The sequence below is a fragment of the Telopea speciosissima genome, chromosome 2, assembly GCF_018873765.1.
Source record: "Telopea speciosissima isolate NSW1024214 ecotype Mountain lineage chromosome 2, Tspe_v1, whole genome shotgun sequence".
NCBI classification, from domain to species: domain Eukaryota; kingdom Viridiplantae; phylum Streptophyta; class Magnoliopsida; order Proteales; family Proteaceae; genus Telopea; species Telopea speciosissima.
In genome coordinates this window covers 19607819-19621480 of record NC_057917.1, presented here as the reverse complement: position 1 = coordinate 19621480, position 13662 = coordinate 19607819, and the positions used below count along the sequence as shown (strand labels likewise).

The following is a 13662-nucleotide window of genomic DNA, read 5'->3' as shown; positions in this document are numbered from 1 at the left end:
CCACTCCAAACGTCTATGCACAACCCAAATTTTGTGAGAGACTCGTCAAGGTTGCGACTCGCATGCTATTACTCCCTCTTCAATACAAAACTTGTGGTCGAGTTTTTTTTTTTTTTTTTCAATCTGAGGAGAATTGATGCAGATAAATCACATATGGATTTACTTTGGTGGAAAAAAGGTCTTAGTGGTGTAGGCCAAGTTCTCGATTGGGGCTCCAAATCTGGTTCACAGCTGGCCCATAATTTGGGGCTATTGATCCAGCCTATTTTGTCCTATTCTATCCATATCGAGCAACCTATTATGAGGATATCGACCAGCAGCACATTTAGGAGATATTTTCCAGATTTGCGTGTGGGTCCAATGCCAGCTGCGCAAGGGACTTTTGGGTGTAGGTGACTTGCGGATGTGAACTTCTAGAAGATCCCTCGGACAGCTTGCATGGGAGAAGAACTTGACAGCATATTTCTCAGATTTTCTAGATCTGGTGGGGCCCATACTGACCATTACTTGGGAAACCAAGTCACAGCCAGTTGTTGCCTTACGTGGGATATTATTAGGAGATCTTTGGTTACTAATTTCTATTTTTAGAGGATCCACTACATGTGTAGACCTTTTATTTAGAAGTTTCTATTTTCTTTCTTTCCTTTTTAGAAGTAGGGTGCTGCCCTATATATTTGTAAGAGCCTTAGTGCTCAAACACGATTAGATGAATGAATGAAAAGCTTGGTTGTTTAGCCATTGTTGCTGTGAGATACAGTGAGGTGTGAGACCTCCCTCCAGCCGATCTCCTTTGTTTCCATTTTAGTGCCCTGTTATTAAGCCATTATCTGACAGTGATTCGAGACCCTGTTGGTGCTGTAAAAGCTACTGTCAGGATGCTTGAAGGATCACCCATCGAGTTCCTGAGGAGATCAAGTTTTCTTCCCTGCGGCTCACTGTTCTGGGAGGGTTCTGCAGAAACTACAAGGGCCTACAACTTCAAATCAGGCCATCCACTTCTGCCCATATTTTGACAGTCAAGTGTACCCTGTATAATCTTCCTTCAATGATTATTTGAGGCCAATCCTATGGCTAGAACCAAGAGTTGAAGCCCATTGTTTTGACTGGAGCCTACCAACTGACACCACATGTGATTTTACTGTAGGATAGGTTTTTCTAGTGAACCTAGCCTACATTACTTAGGTTTAGTTCTATACATGTTGGGCCTTTATTCCACTGAGTTCTCATTGTAATAGGCCACTTTTATGGCCTAAAATATGGGTAGGAAATAGGAATACAGGATTAACTTTATTAGTTTAGTTTGAGTGTTTTATTTGATTAAGTTAATCACTTATTCTAATTTCCTTGTTTGTTAAGGATGGTTAGAGTCTAGTATTAGGTAACATGTGACACTTATCCTATCTAATTTCGTTAAGATAGAGTGTTTCTTATTTCAAGTACACTTTCCTTTCTTATGCTACGTACAGTTTCCTTTCCTATTACAATTACAAATTTAGTTCCTATTTAAAGAATGTCAGGCCATAGACCCCACCCCCATGATTTTTACTGTGAAAGAAAGCTTTGCTTCCTCAAGTTCTATAGTGATTCAGACTTCTGTTGTGGCGACTCAACAGGCCCTACTCTGATGATTCAGTAGGATGGTTGGTGGTGATTCCCAGGTCATATCCCTCTACTTTCTCTTCCATTCTTCTTCATCTTATCCACCATCAAATCAGGCTTCTAGAAACCTACCACCAGGAAAGAAGACACATATAGAAGTACAAGACCAGACATTTCTAGCCACATCTATATTTATTGAATTTTCAGATTCTTAACTAAAAACAAAGGATGGCATTCATATTTTATGTATTAGTATGTGAAAAGTCCAACTTTTATCCTACTTTTAATAGAACGCAAAACTATTCTATGTAAAACTAAAGAACATAAAGTATTAGACTTGGAACCAACCACCATGTTATGAGGCCACGAGGCAGATATTGACTTCTACAACTATTCTCCCTATACTAGCTGCCAAGGGACTGAGATTGCCTCTTTGGTGGAGATGACCAGGAGATTGCATGCGTTGAGATCTCAGCCTACAAACATGGGCCCACTGGCTGCGCTTCTCACGTTCAAAAGTAAAGACCTAGAGAAATTCTGTTTAGATGAATTACCTCCTGCATCTTTTAGTCTTGGTCTAAATCAAAATTAGTTCATGATAGTCCAATTTTCATCACCATAAGGAACTTTTGTTCACTGTATAGTAGAAACTTGACATATTTCAGAACGCGATCTCAATTATTTTCCTATGAAAAACTTCTGTTATATATCAGTACTAGCCTAACTTTAAGTTCTCATGCTTATCCTACTCAATGGGAATAGAAAGTTGACCATTACCTCAGGCTAAATTCAAAGACACTCAGACCCATGCCTGCACCCTAGTCTCTAGCTAGTTGCATGACAGAATGCACAAAGGATGCAGTTGGCACATGAAACGATGAACCATCAACAGCCCCCATTTTAATGGCAAAACCATTATAAGAATCAGTTCAGGAAAAAAACATCAATTTTTTAAGGCAAAGTAATACCCAAATGTCCTGTATGCCCTAAAGTCTACGCTTGAAAACTTTAAGATTGATGTGAAGGCATCTTGCAATTAATCTATATGAAATTAAGATTACAAGAATCACTTCAGATTGAAGATACAAACCTCCCTATAACTGTAAAACATCTAGGGAGCCTTACGTAATGGCATGGCTTGTAGCATAGACAGTTGGGAAATGAAACAAGTATAGCAAACTAATACTCAGAAGTCCCATATACCTTAATGTTCGTAACATGTTTGATAGGAGACAAAGGGTCTAACAAAACAACAAACTCAGCCTTATCCCAACTTAATGGAGTTGGCTACATAATCCAATCAAACAAAGTAGGTAAAAACTGAGAAGTGACAAAGAAAAATGGGAAATAAGATGAGAAGTGAAAAACAAAAAATGGCAAATGAACAACAGGAAAATAAATGAAAAGTGAAAGAGGAAAGAGGTACAGCCCAGCAAGTCAAGAGAATCTCAGCTAAATAGGGTCCGCTACATAGATCCTTGCCCTCCAATAGGATCTATCCGAGGTCATACATGGCACGAGACCTAGACTATGTATATCCTTTCTCACAACTTCTCCTATGGTCATTTTAGGCCTGCCCCTCACTCTTTTAGCTCCTGCAATCGGAATCATATCACTCCTCCTTACTGGGGCATCCCTCGGCCTCCGTTGAACATGACCAAACCAGCTCAGACAACTCTTTCGGAGCTTGTCATTGATCGGAGCAACTCCCAAGTCAGCTCTGATACGATCATTTCTTACTTTATCCTCCATTGTTTTTCCATACATCCATCTTAACATCCTCATCTCTGCCACATAGAGCTTCTCAATATGACACTTCTTAACTGCCTAACATTCTGCCCCATACATCATAGGCGGTCAAACAACCGTCCTATAGAACTTTCCTTTAAGCTTTAAGGGAATACGTCTATCACACAGCACTCCAGACCCACCTCTCAACTTCAACCACCCCACTTTAATTCTCTTTGAGACATCATTTTCTATGTCGCCTTCTTTATTTGTGATTGACCCCAAATATCTAAAATAGTCACTTTGCGGTATCTCTCTTTCCTCAATTCGCACTTTGTTAGTATCCATCAAAGGGTCTCTAGGCTAAAAATCTCGAAGATTGAACTCCAGGCATCTTGAAACTGATCTTGATGATTTCATCTCAGATTGGTATTTGCCTTACAAGAGAAATAGAAGGGCATGCACAAAAAGGAAAACTAAAGCAACAAAGAAAATGGAAACCCTTTTCTCAACCAAGAAGAATAATTTCTTTGTATTCCATATTTGCTTTCTATATAAACATGACTAAACATTTAAGGGTGTAATACATTATATTACATCTACAACACTCTTATGATCAAAATCCATTTTCAAGACAACTAAACATGATAAATAAAAGCAAAAGGAATGTAATCCTATGTATCATTACCAAAATTCAAAGGCAGTATAACTGAATAGGCAGGGGCGTGTGCCTAAATTATATGCCACGACTGTCTCTTAGTGGCCTAGGCATAATACATCTAGAATCCTAGGCAACCAAACAGTTATGTTATGCCTAGGCTGGTGCAAAACCTAGAACATGCCTTGACACACTGCAAAATACAACAATAATGTCCGAAAAAAATTTTAAGACATGCTAAGAAGAGGCAGGAAACTCACTGAATCAACTGATGCAATTATGGATACCACACACATTACAAAAGCCATTTTCCAGTCAAAGACAGGTGTACCCCATTGTAATGGATATGGAAATCTAAACCACGGGGAGGATTTCAATGCATTGGAAGTATATACTCGACAATGCTTCATCCTCAAAACATGTTTTCTGCAGTCTTCAGATATAATATTTGAGGAAGGAACATTTATGTCACAACCCTTGTAATTATATGCACCTGCTTCAGAAAGAAGGAAAGCTGCAGCCCATGTGATTGCAAGACCCAAGGGAACCTGCAGGATATATCAGAAAAATGTGAATCACATTCATGGGACATATTCTCTATAACATAATTAAAATGTGCTGAAAAATAAAATAATCACTAAAAATAAAGAATTATAGACTTACTGCATAAATTAGAAATATACGATGACCCAGGACAGATATTTTACGAAGATACTGCAGCAAAATTGCAGGGAAACATACATCAGACATTTGAGGGTCATATAGCACAATCATAAAAGAAAAGTTAGCAAATAGCAAATCATGAAACCAGAGTTGGCCACGATTATCAACTTATCATGCTAACATGATCATGTAATAACATGCGAGTAACTCCCAAAATTTAATTTATGCACAACTAAAATCTGGAGGCTATTATCTGCTTACAAGCGAAAAAATGATGACTAGCAGTATCTGCACTGCACCAATCTCAATGCAGGTACCCAATTGAGGGAAACCATAACTATAGAAGGACAGTCCAACAGCAGCAATTGTAGGGGCTACAACCACTGGATTGATCAGCCTGATAAGAAAAGGAATTGCATAAAGATGAGTAATTGGAAATGCTAACAACAGTATCAAAAATTCAGCAAGTCAAAGTAGAAGAAATACAGGTTTTAAAGGACAAAAACTGTGATTTGGAAAGATAAGCTAAAGTGATTTCATATTGATATATCACACCTACTGCCTTGTCCTACAAAGTCCTCTCATAAACTCTTACCACAATAAGCAGTAAGGTTTATGATACGTATATAGTAAGTTTATTATTTCAGGTTTATAATACTTATAAAGTAACTCAATCACGTTCTGTTTCTCTAATTTCTTCATCAATCTTAACATTGTGAAAGACTCAAAGAAACAAAATAGCTGAAAGGACAAAGGAATGAATATATAACCCAAAAGTCCAAAGGAAGCTTGAAGGCACAATTCATAAGGCTTAAACTCACACTTTGAGACTCAACTCCGTGTCCAATTAAACAGGAAGACCTAACAACATCTTTTCCTTTTTTTTTTTTGGGGAGGGGGGGTGCTAATATACACATCCATTGTGATCTTTGCTGGATTCCCTCCCTTCCACCCCCCTTGTTTTGCAAAATATAGCTAAAGAAACTTCATAAACAATAAAACATCCATTCCTTTAATACTGTCAACATCTACTCTGTCCACAGTAGCAAAATGAAATATCTAGCAGATGATGAAAAGACCCAATATTATCCTTATGAATAAATTGATTACATTTAATAACTGCAAACACTTTTATTATGTTTCTCACGAAAAAAAGATTCCAGTGAGAGATGCAAAGTATACTTCTTACAAACTGATTAATAACTTTTGTTGACTTTGACAACCCACATACATACACAAACAAACCAATAAACATAAAATATAGACAACCAAAAAGATTTCGAGGCAAACCTCATAAAGAGTGACATGAGTCCACTATACCCCAATACTGCTTGAAATGCAGAAGATATGATAATAGCACCCTGCAACTCCTTCATGATATGCCTAAAATTCTGCAACAGTAAATTATTTATGATGAGGCTTAATTGAAGTCACCATTAATAAATCCCGTACGCCATCTGTAATGATGACGCACACTGCTTCAAATACAAAGCAGTGCATAATGGTCCGGACATGTTAACTAACCGCATGACAAGCTATTAATGAAAGAGGACAAATAAATACACTTCACAAGCTCTCAGTGGTCAACCTATTTCTGCATGGTGACAGAATCATCAGCAAGATGGCATTCATTGCTTTATATTTTCACAATAACAACAACTCAGCCTTATCCCAACTAAATGGGGTCGGCTACATGGATCCTTGCAAAGACAAAACAAATAAACATACTAGTAAAAAGAAAAGAGCACAACAACATCGACAAAAGCTCAGGAATATCCCACCTAAATGGGATTGACTACATGAATCGTTGCCCTCCAATCAGCTCCATCCGAGGCCATACTTGAGACAAGGCCCAAACTATACATGTCTTTCCTCACTACTTATTGTCAAAATCAGAGAAATTAGCCAAATTTTGCCGAGATTTCAGCGAGGTTTAGAACTATGATATAAACTATTGAAAACTTTTTGGAGATCCTCACGGGGACATGAGGAAATAGCACCTTCAGGATCCCTCCACAAAACTATGGGCAAACTCTGATGGAAGTGCTTGATCAGACCTCCACTTTTTGGAAGACACATGTCAATTCATATTCCATGAACATTACCAATAAGGAAAACCTCAACATCCAGTCTGGACATTAAACTGGAAAAAAATATAATGCATTTTTTCTCCCTTACAATTAATACATTGTGTCAAGTTTTTACTTTTAAACTAAGGGAGAGGATTCTCTGAGCAAGCAGTATAGGAAGCACACCAATGAGGAGCGATGAAACGGTTTCATACAATAGGGAGCAGAGGTCATTTCATGCGAGGAGGAGAGAGATAGATAGAAAGAGAGGGTGCAAGTGTACCCTCCGCAGTTGGCTCACAGAACCTCTTCCCTTAAAATAATCTGATTGAGTTATTTCTCAACTATATAAAGTGACTTCCATGACAGAGTGTGGAATGGATTGTTTCAAAGGATGGGCTTGAAGGTCATTTGTAGGATACACATTTCATCTCCTCAATCACACGTATATCTTAAACAGTATAGAGAACCAGTGTACTTATTCACTGTACCAAATAACTTCATTAGATTATTTAGACATAAGACAAAAAGCATTGGAGTGAAAAAAAAAAAAAAGTTACAAGAACTGAGCAAATGAGCATGGTTTCCCAAAATCTTGACATCAATACTTGAAAAATCAGTATATTACTACATAAATAGAAAGATGATACTGGGAGAAGAAACCTACATTGCCATTCAATCCTTGGAACTGAGGTGAGTTAATTATTGCCAGCGCTGGAGCCAGATAAACAAAAGATGGACCCTGTATCAATGGCAATCTTGACCCAAAGAACGTATGCAACAGTGTCGTCATCCCTGAAACGAAGAGTACAGTGGATACCACAATAGAAGTATCCTCCTGACACTCACTAACTTTCATTAGACCAGGTGACCTACAATTTAGCTTGCACAAACAAAAGAGATCTTTGAAAAATAATGGCAGAATAGAAACTCACATGACTGCCGCCCATTGCTGGAACTATGACCAGTGGAATGAGAATCAAGGAACCCAACATGGAAATATATTGCTGAAGTCCATACAAACCAATAGGAACTGAAGCATTTACAGGAAAATCCGTCACAGATTGAAAACCATAAGAAAAATTGAAAAGGCACATTTTTTTTCCCTTTTTTTGTGAAAGAAAATAAAATATTTAATAAAGCTCACCGAGGCCAGGGGTGTTTCTAAGCTCGTACTTCATATGAGAGTGGCGAGCCACAAACCCTACATCGTCGACGGACTGAGGCAAAACATCCACTTCCTCAGTTCGTCTCGGTTTTGGAAGCTGTGGGGGAGGGTCAGACCGAGCCTGGCCGTTGGTACCAGTTGCTGCTGCACTCCTCGCAGTCCCCTCCGTCTCTCTCCTCTTCTTAACCGTTTGATCTCTATCAGTCGATACTGGCATTTTCTCATTCTCAAGTTCACCATTCGCAGCTGGAGTTTGCCGAGCTCGTCCGGATTCGAGATCCACTCGTTGCTCTTCCTCTTTAGGTTTGGGAACTGCAACAATCTGACCAGAATCACTCGCATTTGTCTCACCAGAAAGCCTCGCTCTGAATCCAGTCCTCCTGGCCCACGATGCCGGCATTGCAGTGGGCTCTGCTGCCGGTGGCCATGGTCCCGGCTTTGGGCGTCTTGTTGAGTCGGTGCTTGCCATTTTCTCCGACTAGCTAAAGCTGCATCACTGGATAACAAATACAGAAAATGTCTGTAGATCTGATCTCTATTTGGTAGTTTCTAGGGTTCTGATGAAGCTCCCGGAGTAGTTTACTTAGTTTACTGGCTTAGGGTTTCGGGAGAAGGACGGTAGTGGTTTTCTGTGCAAGCTTCGAGCTTTCAGTAATCAGACATTGAGAGAGAGCGAGAGACGTGTGCGCATTGATACTACTGGGAACGGAGAAACGCCAAAAAGGGATACAACTAAGACGATGGTGTAGAGAAGAGCTGAGAGGTAGAGTGTGTGGAGAAAGACACAGAGAGGGAGAGAGAGAGAGAGAGAGTGTGTTACTTCTTCTCTACTCGCCCGAATTATTCGGGCGATGTAATGGAATTTAGGAATGGGGGAATATTTGCTTTGATTTGCTTTGCATTGCTCAGCTCTGCTTTGCTGAACTAACATCCGTGATTCGCTGTGCCTAAGCGTAATAGCAACTTATGATTCCGAGAATGAAAAGTGGCTAAACCATCCAATATGCACGTGCTGCATTTACTTCAATAGAAACCCTCAGATTTCTTGTAAGGTAGATGGATGTTATGTATATTCCAATCCAAGGGTTTAACCATTCAGTTTATACCCACACGTACACTACACTGCTCTCAAGTCTCAACACTCACTTCCCTGTCATTTGTAAATCCAACTCTCTTTGTTTAATATAATAGATTGCCCAGCTCAACCCAGGATCTTTATTCCCTGTAATTCCCTAACAAGGGGTGTAATGACCATTCCACCCTTGACCAAACACTCTGTTCGGATGGGGTCCACCCCTCTCTTATTAGAGGAACTAGGGAAATTGTACCGATTAGAGAATCGCAGGAGATATTTTTCCAGAATTGTTATCCTCTCACGTATCTGCACGATGTAGTACTACATCATGCAACGCAGTAGAGGCCATGTGGTACAGTGAGCTCCACATGGTGCACATGGCCTCTGCAGTCGTCACACGATGCAGAACAGCACCGTGCAGTTACTGCATATGATAAAAATTCATTTTTCCGCTCAACTACCATCCATAATCCATTGTGCCTAAGCGTAATCATGGTTTTAGGGAAAATTATCTGCTCCATTTCCCCAAGTGCCTCAAATAGGGGGGAGGGGTGGATCCACCTGGGCAGTGTGCTCGGGCAAGGGTAGGATGGTCATTTTCACCTCTTATTTGAGGAACTTGGGAAAATAGACTTGTCTGAGAAATAGAACAGATAATGATCCTTTAGTGGGATTGTTCACTGTCAAAATCGTTACATATCACCCGATACGAGTGATACAATGCCGAACCACAAACTATGAGCGTAACAGGAACTTATAATTCCGAGAAATGAAAAGTGGCTAAACCATCAAACATGCACGTGCAGCATTTACTTCAATTAGAAACCCTCAGATTTCTTATAAAGTAGATGGGTGTTATGTATATTCCAATCCAAGGGGTTAACCATTCATTCATTGGAATGATGAAGTTCACATACAAAATTGGACCCAGTCATAGTTTTGGAACCGGACTTGTCTGACCTGGTCAAATCAGGTTTTCCTGAACGGCTGAACCTACCCTCTTTTTCAGCTCTGGATTTTGTTTTTCTTTTATACAAAAAGGGAAAAGTTTTCATATACCGCTATGTAAGCCATGTATGTGAGAGGGTCTCTCACAAAGAGTTGGAAAAGTCATAAATCTTTGCCTATTAATTAATGCCTTGAAACTCCCACCCTCTCACATACATGGTTTACACAATCGTGTATGAACACTTTCCCCATAGAAAAATAAAGATATGGGAAAAAGATCTTTGTCCGGGAGTATGGCCTACATCAACACTCCCATGAGTCTATCTCTCTTCTCCCTCATATGAAAAGACACATTTGCCCCCTTGTTTTAAGGAGGAAAGAGATAGACACATGAGAGTGCTGGCATAGGCCACACTCCCGTACAGAAAACTGCTTCCCTAAAGACATATGTTAAACTAAAGATAGAAGAGTTTGTACAATATTGTCTTTAACAAAAAGATGAGTCTCCCCGGTAGATACATATTGAGTTAAAAAGGTAAAGGGAAATTTACGCATACCCCCCTGAGGTTTGACGAAAGGATATTTTCACCCCCCAGGTTTGGAAAATTCTACGTACCCCCTTGAGGTTTGCAAACGGTAACAAATAAGCCCATTCCGTCAGTTCATGACTAACACTGTTAAAAATTAGACTTGAACTGACGGAATTGCCCTTCTAAGAAGAACCCAAAAAAAAATAAGAGGTGAATGGATAAAATTACCCTTACAAAGGAAAAAAAAACCTGCAACTCATCTTCCCCAATCGAATTGGGGAAGATGAGTTGCAGGTTTCAAAACCATAAGGATTTTTCTTTTGTTTCTGTAATTATGATTAAAAGAAATAAAAGGAGTGGGTTTTAAACTGGAAAACCCTAGGCAATTGGGTTTCAAAACATTTTTCAACCGTTTAGAAATTTAGGGTTTGAAATTGGAGAAAAATCCAAATCAAAATTTCCAGCCATCTCCATCATTGGATGTTCATGTTCATCGCCAGTAGTACTCCACATTCTGAGATTATGTCGCTTTCCAACACCGAGCCACATTCCGTAATCTGGCCATGGATCCGAAGAAAAAGAAGCAGATCGAGGATGATGAGTTCTTGTAGGTTTTGATGGTAGGGAAAGAACATAGGAACAGGGATTCTCGGTCAGGGTTTTAGAAGGAAATAAAGGGAAGAAGAAAAAAATGGGACAGTGGGGATGGAAATGGAAAATTAAGAGAACTTCATTCAGTGGATTTAGAAAGTGGGAAGAAGAAACGGTGTAATGGTTTTGGGATTATGGATTTCGGTGGCTAAGAGATGGATTTGGGATTAAGAATTGGCTGTGATTAATGGCTGGTGATGATGGGTTTAGGTGAACCCGATCATGGTTCGAAGATTGAAGATGAAGCAAAGAAAATTGATTTCCCCTTACTTAGCGGAGATCCGCTACCCACACTTCGGTGCCTTTTTCTTGCTTTTGAAAAATTTGAATTTTTTGAGAGAGACAGAGAGCTAATTATGGGTGTCAGTCACAAGCCCGCACCGGTAGAACTGGCCGGTACTAACCGATCAAAAATCGTGACCGACACGACCGATTTATAGACAGGTCGGGCTTATGGACCAACCGATTCATAATCAGTCGTTCCTAGTGCATGGTTGGAGACCGACCGACTAACCGGATATGATTTTTATTAACAAAAATAGTAGAATGGATTATGCATTTTCTGTGAATTAAGCATTCAACGTCCTGCCACATCACCCCATTCTACTTTGTTTTGTAAAATCACTCACTCACCTCACGTCACCACTAAGAGTACAACTGTACTCAAATATTGAAATTCATCTCTTTGTTTCTTCGCTCTCTCTCTCTCTGTCTCCCTCCCATTTCCAATTTCACAGACGTAAAACCAAAAACCGAAAACAAAATCAATTGCAGCAGCAAGGCAGCGCCATATGCAAAGTACCGAAATCTCCAACAGGGTCTCGTGTAGGCACGTTCATTGTATAGCAAGAGGGCAAACTAGATCACATCGTCAAGAATGTCTACTCCGGATTGGTGATGGACCAAGAGATTGCCCAAGTTGGCATCTGAGACCTCTCTCTCTCTCTCTTTATTTCCTCTGTTGGATCTTAATCTGAGAAGGTTTTGACATGAGCGACCTAGAACAGATTGAGAAGATAAGATGTCTTATTTTTTCACTCAATCACTCGATTGTCCCTAGAAATAGCGTTTCCTGGGTATGATTGCATCATCTTTGAATGGGTTTTTTGTTATAAATAAATTAATTTTGAGTTGAAGTTTGTCCAACTCTGTGTCAGTGACTAGCCCGATTGTAGCCCAAAACCCGACCTAGCCCAATCTAGCTCGAACAAACCCGGCCCGAAGACTTAAACGGGCGGTCACGGTGCAGGCTTTAAGCACCGTGAAACCCGACTAGACCCGACCGAACCCGACCAGTTGACACCCCTAGAGCTAATCCCTTCTGCTTCTTCTTCTTTATCTGAACAAATGTTTGGTTGCAAGACAATTCAGATGATGACAACTCCCCTCCTGCAGAGAAGGCAAGTGGATTGCAAGGAATCTCTTGGAAAGATTTCTCAAGAAGTGGTTTCAGTCTTGGGAAGAGGGAGGATTCTTCCAAAGGCAAAATTTCTGAAGACTCTGGGAAGCATACAGACAAATCTGAGCCGGACGTGTTTTGGATGATGTATTTGATGAGGACGTCGAAGATGAGGAGATCTGCTATCTAGAGCGACTCAAAATTTCCAAGTCTACAGCAGATTATGGTGTTGAATATGAAGATGATGAGAATGAAGGAAGCAAGAAACAGAAAAGAATTTTGAAAGTTTCAAATAGTAGGGCTTTTAATGGTGAATATGATGAGGATGTGGAAGAATATGGCTCATCAAGGTCAGGAAAAGATAGCAAGAAGAAGTCAAGATTGGATAGGGTATCTGAAGATACAGATTATGTTGAAGAAGATGAACCAACATCAGATGGTGAGCTTGAAAAGTGAAAGAAGCTGAGGAAAGAATCTGTTAACACATTGATGGAAAGCAAGAAAAAAATTTCTCTTACTCTCGCATCACTGTTTGTACAGCATTCTGCTATAAATTGCCTGTTAATGAATCAATGTGACCCTGGGATGGTTGCAACTCATCTTCCCCAATCGATTTCTGGGGAGATGAGTTGCAGGTTTTGGTTTTTTTTTTTTTTTTGGGTTTTTTTTAGAAAGGCAATTCCGTCAATTCAAGTCTAATTTTTAACAGTGTTAGTCATGAACTGACGGAATGGGCTTATTTGTTACCGTTTGCAAACCTCAGGGGGGTACGCAGAATTTTCCAAACCTGGGGGTGAAAATATCCTTTCATCAAACCTTAGGGGGGTATGCGTAAATTTCCCAAAAGATAAATAAGTGTCGAACATGACAATCCGTAAAGTACTTCACATTAAGATGCTCCAAATTTTTGTTGGTCTGAAGCAGCATAGTTAACAATGGCAAAGATCGCACAGCAACCATTGGATTCTTGACCATATCTAAATACAACTCCTTTAAGTTACACTAAATTTCCTTGATGTGGAATCCACTAACATGCTTTAATCCCTAAAGCATGTCAAAAAGTTTGGTCTCCAAAAATTATTAGTCCCCACAAAACCAGCAGCTATTAGTTTAAGCTCACCCTGAAGCAATATGGAAGATACCCATCCTGATATGTCTATATTGGATATTGTGG

At 39.7% G+C, this 13662-nt stretch overlaps 1 protein-coding gene across 1 annotated transcript in view; it reads right to left on the bottom strand.

Moving 5' to 3' along the window:
* Positions 1-8631, bottom strand: part of LOC122651746 (nucleobase-ascorbate transporter 12-like) — a 28096-nt gene extending 19465 nt beyond the window's left edge. The window contains exons 1-7 of the mRNA XM_043845267.1: positions 7865-8631; positions 7653-7750; positions 7385-7555; positions 5939-6039; positions 4910-5045; positions 4649-4699; positions 4246-4533 (exon numbers count right to left, since the gene is read on the bottom strand). Coding sequence (XP_043701202.1) covers positions 4246-4533; positions 4649-4699; positions 4910-5045; positions 5939-6039; positions 7385-7555; positions 7653-7750; positions 7865-8354 — 1335 coding nt within the window. The 5' untranslated portion in view covers positions 8355-8631. The remainder of the gene's footprint in view (positions 1-4245; positions 4534-4648; positions 4700-4909; positions 5046-5938; positions 6040-7384; positions 7556-7652; positions 7751-7864) is intronic.
* Between the last annotated feature and the right edge of the window lie 5031 nt (positions 8632-13662).